This window comes from Saccoglossus kowalevskii, chromosome 5, assembly GCF_978046115.1.
Source record: "Saccoglossus kowalevskii chromosome 5, keSacKowa6.1, whole genome shotgun sequence".
Lineage (NCBI taxonomy): Eukaryota > Metazoa > Hemichordata > Enteropneusta > Harrimaniidae > Saccoglossus > Saccoglossus kowalevskii.
Genome location: NC_140645.1, coordinates 39064747 through 39073285, shown reverse-complemented (window position 1 = coordinate 39073285; position 8539 = coordinate 39064747). Strand labels below are relative to the sequence as shown.

Sequence of the window (8539 nt, the reverse complement as noted above, 5' to 3'; positions counted from 1 at the left end):
CATACATATCAATGCATTTCACATATATACAGAATATCTTACACTAATTATTTTCACTACTATGAGAAATTAAAAAATCAATTTGACAACAAATTCATATTAGAGCACTAAAGCTAACATGCACCTGGTAGAAACAAACCTGTGAATCCTAAACACTAAATCAAGCATATGTCATTGTTGGAATAACTCAAGACCATTTGCATGCGTGTTTTGGTGTTTGCAAGACTTAATTTTAGAAGGACTTTCTAAAACACAGTTTTAAAATTTCAACCAAACCTGGGCGTATGTAGAACAACATTTAGTGCATATATTGAGCATTGTATTATTCGACTAGATCTGGACATACATAGGATAAGAGTAAGTGTGCTTCCTGCAATATTACTTTCATATCCATATGCACGTCAGGTTTCGAGAAATGAGATAATGCCATGTCCCAAACACCCAGAAAGTGAACTCCCATCCCACCAAAAACACGGCGTATCATGCGATCATAATCGTAAAATATAAAATTGCCGCTATGTAAGTTTTGCAAATTATTTATGTTGTCTCTTGCATGAGCAGATTTAAAGAAAACCTTAGCGGTAGGACACCTTTTAAAAAATCGTTCTAATGCTAATTTAGTTACCATAAGCCTGTCTACATAAGACCTTATCGACCACGTTGCATAGTGAAACATGAGATTAAATACAACAACAACATAGTTATTACTACAAAAGTCAGAATCAATTTTGTCGAGAAACTCGCTCTCGAAAGTGTAGTTCCACACATAATGTGATTGCGGTCCTATTCGTAGAGCATTTCCTACGCATTCACTACCATGCGTCCATGCTCTGAGGGCACCTGGGCGATTATTAAGTGCCCAACTTAGTTGACTGAGTGTGGAATCGCCGGCCATCTTGAATATTAATTTCCTGGAAATACACTGTTGAATCTGCGACTGCGTCCATTGCTGACTTCTACAAACCATGGACACGTATGTATCATTGTCTGTCCAATAACCGTCAAATACAGGAATAGCCATGTCTGGACCACATGCTGGTAGTTTTAGGATCTCTGGATTGGCATCTAGAAGCAAACAATATTATTACGCCAATCATAGTCGGGATATAAACACAAGAAATATAGAATATATTAACACTGACTACATTAAATATAACAATGTAACATAGGTGCGACAATTATATGTCCCATATAAATGAATATTCAATAAATATCTGTCACAGTGTGAGGCCTGCTTATCGCAATTGAGAGGGCCACCCACAGAACTCACACAGGACAGGGGGTCTTTCACTGATAGAATGGGGTAGACAAGACATTAGTACTGAAAATGAAATACACATACACCAAAATATCGCGTTAAAGTTCCTGGATTAATGCCTCTCAAAATAATTACAAGAAACAAAACACAGAAAATACAATGAATAAAGTCACTAAAATAGGAGATTTCTTAGAGAAGTGTCCATTGGTGATAACCCGCAGTTCCAAAATGTAGACATGGAGAATAGTCAATAGCTTCTGCAACATAAAAACGAAGAAATACAGGAATCCTGCTTCTGGAGGGCAACGCTGAAAACAAGTGATCGCAGAGCAGTTCATACAAGTCTCACAGAATAATGGTTGAAGCCTGTACCACTTGATTAACAATATCGTAGCACACACAGGATACTAAGTTGAAATGATGGACCCCAACTGTCCTCTGTTTGTCTAATTTATAGGCATGATTCAGTGACACAACCTGGGTTTCCATATGAGCCAATCAGAATGTGATCTTGTTAGAAGCTGTGTTATGTAGGCAACTCAGTAGATCATAAACATCCTTTGTTATTCAAATAACAGCACACCTGGTAGATTCCAAATCTCCTTCCAAAGTTGTAAACACCCTTTGTTATGTAAATCACAAGCACACCTGGTAGATTCCAACTGTCCTTCCAGAGTTGAAAACAAGTATGACCTGTCAATCACCTTTATGACAGTTATCACACGGCAATGTACACCGTTTCTTCCCATGATTCCATGTACACTTATATTTGCAGGGTTTGAGGTAATATGACTAAAACATAAAATTAACAGGATGCTGACAATACCACTACTTTGTAAATTAACTTGCATGCGTTTTCCTAAATACGATACTCTTTCATGTGGAAAATATATACATCAATGCTTGACTAAAATTTTCAAAAATATAACAACGTGCAGGTTTGATTTATTTTTTGAATAATATCGAATGTCCATGTTTTTCAATTACAGTGTCGACGTATCTGGTAGCGAGCTTATCTTATAAGTCTTCTCCCTTCAGCTCCCTTCACGCACAGGTTTTTCTACTTCTTAATTTCTAGTTACACTAAATCATAATATGAATAAGTATATCATCTAAATATAGTTACATATATTCAGGGCAGTGCAAACTTTCCATGTGGGATTGCTCACTCACAGTTTATAGTTCAGTTCTATTGTGTGTCCTCCTCATCTGATTCAACAGAATCGCACTCTGACTGGTTTATAATTTTTACTTTCATCCAATCTCTCCAACGGTCCTCTTCACAACACCTCTGCATCTCCCCGGTCTGTGTGGTTGCGTCCTGATGTTCTGCCTGTCACATATCCCCCCCCCCTTCCGCTGCTTCTGGGTCCGATGCTGAGTCAGAGTCTCGTGATATTTTCCCTCCTTAACAAGCGTTCTCATATGCTTGTTTCACCTCCATATGTTTCCCTCTCGATTTAATTACCGGATGCTCTCTTGGCTACGCTTCCGCAGATTCTTCTCCATCCTTTTCTTCTTCTTCCATCTTTCGACACCTGGGGACACTTTGCAACCAACCCAGAGTCATTTGGATTCGGAGTAAAGTATAATTGTGCAGTTTTTTGCTAACAGTCATTGCCACCCCTATCAATGATGTAGTTTTCGTACGTTTCTTTTACTATATGTAATCTCGTTGATTGATGTACGGATCGCCTTTACGATTGTTATTTTTCCATGGTGCCGCGCCACATGGTCTTTTATTCGCTCCACCGACCTAAACATAGCATCATATCTCCCACATGTTACTGTGATCGCCTGTTGATTTTTGTCATCTCTTCAAGTCTATACCTTTCTCCCAACACATCCTTTCACCATTCCATTCACTTTTCTAACTGCCTTGACACCTTTTTCCTCGTCTCTTTCTTCACCTCAGTAAAGGCAATTGTGTCTCAGGTTTTCTGTAGTGGGAGGCCGAATTTTACTAATATGCAAATTAGGAGTCGAAAAATGTTTCTCCTGTCAATGGATTCTACAAATTACGCATGCAAGAATGACGCATCATATTGGGCTATTTCGTGCTAATCTCTGTGAACGACCACTATATGCCACCATGACGTCATCATATGCCATCTTTGTTCCCTTATTTACTATAAAGAAACTTACGAGATATTTTTCTCGTTCTTGGGGGATTTCTACGCGTTTCAGCTTTTCCTGGCTGCTCCGAACTGTTGGCATTTTCTTCCGAGTCTTTTTGGGTGAGTTTACTTTCATTCTCCATCGTTCCAGTTTTCCCGTTACCATTTCCTTTGGCTTCGCGCCATATTATCGGTTCAGCATCCAATTGAGTTATCTCCTGTTCTGCTTCGACAGTGTCAGCAACTATTAATTTCGGCGTCACCAATTCATGGTATTCCGATGGTATTCAGATAGCTTCCGCCGCTTTCTCGGGATCACTGTATGTCAGCAAATTCTTTATTTCTTCACTGTTATAGGGTTTCATGTGATCAAAAATATCTTCGTTTCACCACTTTTCACTTTTTATATTTTATAAACAACATCAGGCAGTTTTTCGACTCTTATGAAGGGGCCTTGCAATCATTGTTGCAATTTTGGGGATCGTGATTAGCCCTGATTTACTCATATACATGTACTGTCTGTAGTATCTCGTAAAATTCACCGATGGCAATAATTATTTCCTTGTGACGTAATAGTCCCTGTCCGTTGTACTGAGAAAACTGCTGCCATATGCTATAACCGTTTCTTGTTCATCTTGGACCTGTGATAAGACAGCATCAATACCTGGTTCACTTGCGTTCGTATCCAGCACATATTCCCCTGTTTCCTGTAGATTTGCTAGTACTGGAAGTGGACTTCAGACACTCTTTTAATTCCTGGAAAGCAATCTCACATTCTGTATTCCAATCAAACTTTTTCTCAGTTAATTTATGCAAAGGTACTACAATCTTGGCAAATCCTTCTGAATACTGGCGATAGTAGGACGCCGCCCTCTTGGCCACTTTTACCGCTCTCACTTTGTCTGGACCCGTAGCTACTGCATCTTTGGAAACTATATGACCCAAATACATTACACTGGTTCTAAACAGGGCAGTTTCAAACCAGCTGCTTACAGTCTTCCCAATACTATTTCCAGACGCTTCAACTCCTCATCTACATCTCTGACATACACAATAATATCGCCTTTATGGGCTGTCTACGACTTTTGCAGCCCGAGGTCGTGCGACGGGAGCATCCTAGCTTGACAGCGCATGTAAAGTTTTATCACATTGTCAGCATCGTCTATTCTATGTGTTTTTTTTTTCAAATTACCTCAAACCCTTCAAATAGAAGTGTGCATGTAATCATGGGAAGAAGCTGAACATGTGTGCATTGCCGTGTGATAACTGTCATAAACGTTATTGGCAGGTCATACTTGTTTACAACTCTTGAAGGAGGATTAGAATCTACCAGGTGTGCTTGTGATTTACATAACAAAAGATTTTTACGATCTACTGACTTCCCTACGTGAGACAGCTGCTAGCAAGACCACATTCTGATTGGCTCATGTGGAAAGCCAGGTGGTGTATCTGAATTTGAGCCATTTATATCTATAATTAGGCTAGACAGTTGTGGTCCACGATTTCAAGTACTACGTATTTTGCTGCTGCGATATTGTGAGACAAGTTATACAGGCTTCAATCATCATTCTGTGAGACTTGTATGAACTGCTCTGCGATCTCCTGCTGTCAGCGGTGCCCTCCAGAATAACAAGCAAGACTACTGTATCTCTTCATCGTCGTGTTGCAGAAGCCATTGACTGTCATCAATTTCCACATCCTGGAACTGTTATTAATACAGTTATTAATGCACACTTACCTAGCCAATCCCCTATTTTAGTGAATTCATGCATTGTATTTTTCTGTTCTTTGTTTCTTGTAATTATTTTGGGAGGTATTAAAATATGTGTATTGTATGTGTATTTCATTTTCATTTGTCCTGTCTACATTATGAACACCAATTGCACTTTAAATTGAGCATTTTTATTATATAAATTCCTATTAAATAGCCCCATCGGTTTTCGCTGGATTTTTGTTTAACCATATCAGAAACTCGGTCTATGCATATAATAGATATATATTATTTTCACTTTGTGATTTTTTACTTTTTGATGTTTTTTTTAGTAAAATATCAAATAAAATATTTATATCTTGAAGTCATGACTTGCTAAAAGTTTCCTTCTATTTCGTTACATTTACTATACCGGGAGTCATTCAATGATGTCATACTTGGGATACGGATGAGAATTATATGAAAGTATTCAATTTGTATACACACCCTGTATGTTGATCTTCAATGGCGTGGCGGCAAACTTGTTGTCTTGTTTACTGTAGTAAAACATATTACATGTAATTTATTAGTTTAAGCTATCAAAAAATGAACTGTGGTCAGTGACGTCATAGCATGATAATATGCCCAAGTACACTTTATTGCACTGTAATCTTTAAGTGGTTAGTTGGTTACTGCAGCCATTTTCCAGCAAAAAATACTGAACTTTAAGATTAACGAAAACAAACAAAACATAGAAATAATTATGATAAATACGTCTTATTAAATTATTATAAATAGCAACCCTATTTGCATACTTACTCTTTGAATAAATCGCTGGCACCAAGTATCTCTTCAGATGCTATCTTATTCAACTGTTTGATACCCGTAGTAACATTCACGAGATCTTTACACGACAATGGATTATGAGGTTTGTCACAAATCAACACTGTCTCACCAAGGGAGTTCTTATTTTCATAAGTACACATATTTTCCCATGGACCATCATGAAGTAAGGAGCAAATACCTCTTTCTGTCTGGATTCCATTTCCAAAATCACCATCCGATGCTGCACGCCGATCTTTTTGTCTTACTACTTTGTTTATATACAGTATTAACTCTCGTGTAAATGGCATAAGAACGACAATATTTGCTTCTCCAGCCCATGCAGCATAGAAGTACACAGAATACGTCCCATTTCCGTAGTCAAATACACGTCCCGCCGTGCTTTTAACAAGTTTGCTATTTGACATAATTCCCTGAAGAAAGTCGCCACCTTTATGTCTTGCATTACCATATTTATCGTACGTTTCTACCACAATGTGTATCTTGTCTCCTTTTTTAAATTTGTTGTTATTATTAAAAAATGACACTCTAGAAATCAACAAATAAAATAAAAACATGTTACACATTAAAGACTAGCTTGCACTGATTTGATCAGTACTTGATAATTATTATCATTAGTGAGCCAACACGTGTAGATGTTCTTCATTTAGATTCAGCTCTACCGAATACATGCACTTAAGGTAGAGATGCAGTTTACCTGACAGGTATATTAATTAGTTAATTAGGAATTAGGAAACCAAGATGACCTCCCTTGTCCACAAAACTATATATTTTCGGAAAGCTTATTGTATGAATTTTAAAATTTTGTAGAACACTGTAGATTGAAATATGCACAAAAATGTGCTTTTTTGGTCAAAAGTGATTAAAAAAAATTAACTTCTAAACCATGCTTCTATTTCCTGTCAAAATTGGTTTATGGGTACATCTGTTTACTATGAAGAAAGTGGCGTCTTGAAAACTGTCTACTAGTTGTCAATTTTGCAGGGCAGCAGCTCAAATTTCACTACTTCAAGTTTATGCATAAATTAACACCCAGGCTAGTTGTCTGTACGATTGTTGTAACACTGTTCAACCAAAAACAATGCCCCGACGGCGTTTTGAAGATAAAAGGTCAAAGCGTGTAGGAGCTTTTTTTTAAAGTTCTGGGATGTGCACTAAAAAGAAGCTGAGATAATTGCTAATTTGCATAACAATTCACTCAGTAAAAAGTTTGCTAATGCTCATAATTAAAATGGCTGTAACAGTTTCAAATTTGAATGTATTATCATTTTGTTAAAAGTTAAATATAGTGCATAATATGGAGATACCGTCATTTCTTTTTTTCACCATGTCTCTTTTTTATTATTTATGTACAGCCTTGCTAAATCTTGTTAAGCATTCAAAAGAGAGAATATTTGTACCTGTTTTCTATATTTTAAAATCGTTTTTTTAGAATGTTCCACTATTCACAATTCTACAAAATTTTAACAATCTATAGCCAAGACTGTTTGGATAATAAAAAGCAAAAAAAAAAAAATCACTCCCAAGTGCCCACGAACCTGCATCTCTACCTTAAATACGTACGTGGTAACGCACACACAACTCTATCAACAAGCAGCTGAGAGACTGTATTATATTACACTGTTATATTACTCAAAAATATATCTTGTTTTGTATCTTAAGTCTTGTTCATAGTCACTATTTATAATCACTCAAATCTATGCACTTTTTGACTCTGTACTGCACGTACAACATAAATAGTCGTTTTTTTCCATTCATTCAAAACTCGTATCTGTTATATTCATCATATATGCCACTTTCTGTCCTAAACGATGACATTAATTTATTGGTTATGTGTTGGCATTATGCACGTAAATCTAGCATGTCTTAACCTCACACACGTTGACCCAGGATTACGAGAGATATAGCAATAAACCTCACCTGCTTTTTACCGTTGAAGTTAAACCAAAGTTTTCTTTGCCAAGAACAATAGGTTTTGTGTTTTTGTGTTTGTCGCGTTTCAAATTACTGTACACCCATTCATACTCCTCCACAATACCTTTCCATTCCATAGCAAACCTGCTATATTTGTTATACGGAAACAAAACGTCATCTGTTATTGCTTGGTCATTTTCGTTTCGGTTTTTCTTTTCAATCAGTGTGTTCGGAAGTTTATCGATGTTATCTTTTACAGTTCGTTGCGTTTCTTCATTGTTTAATTGCAAATCCGAGGATAATATTTTACTGCCGTTGGTGATATCGTTAGTTGTTTCTTCATTGCTGTCTCCGTTTGAACCAGGGAGAATTTGTGTTGGTTGCGTACTGTTTTGGTTGATCATTATTCGTGTTGTGTCCTTTTCCGGCACTGGAGCTGCATTTTGAATCCTTGTCAAAAGCCCACCTGCATCGCATTTCATCTGAAATTCGGACACATGCAGAACGTGTTGTTTTTTGCGAAACGCTTTAACATGACGCTATATAATTGTACACCTGCATATCGCACATGGAACAGTTAATATCACACACAATAATTTGAGGAATATTCCCACATTCATATTTACAAGCGAGGCTGTAATATGTGTCAACATTGATAATAATTTATGACATGTACGAACCTAGAATGTGGGCGATATGTTTCTGTCAGTAATTATT

The 8539-nt window shown here is 37.0% G+C and overlaps 2 protein-coding genes across 2 annotated transcripts; both read right to left on the bottom strand.

The window, feature by feature from the left end:
• Positions 1–322: 322 nt before the first annotated feature.
• Positions 323–3518, bottom strand: LOC146746126 (NXPE family member 3-like). The gene is made up of 2 exons (XM_085498997.1): positions 3404–3518; positions 323–1065 (listed from the first exon to the last, which is right to left on the bottom strand). The coding sequence occupies exons 1-2, from the start codon at positions 3516–3518 to the stop codon at positions 323–325; spliced, it is 858 nt and encodes a 285-aa protein (XP_085355123.1).
• Positions 3519–4044: 526 nt separating this feature from the next.
• Positions 4045–8304, bottom strand: LOC102802751 (NXPE family member 4-like). The gene is made up of 4 exons (XM_085498995.1): positions 7829–8304; positions 5885–6436; positions 5573–5622; positions 4045–4307 (listed from the first exon to the last, which is right to left on the bottom strand). The coding sequence occupies exons 1-4, from the start codon at positions 8302–8304 to the stop codon at positions 4045–4047; spliced, it is 1341 nt and encodes a 446-aa protein (XP_085355121.1).
• Between the last annotated feature and the right edge of the window lie 235 nt (positions 8305–8539).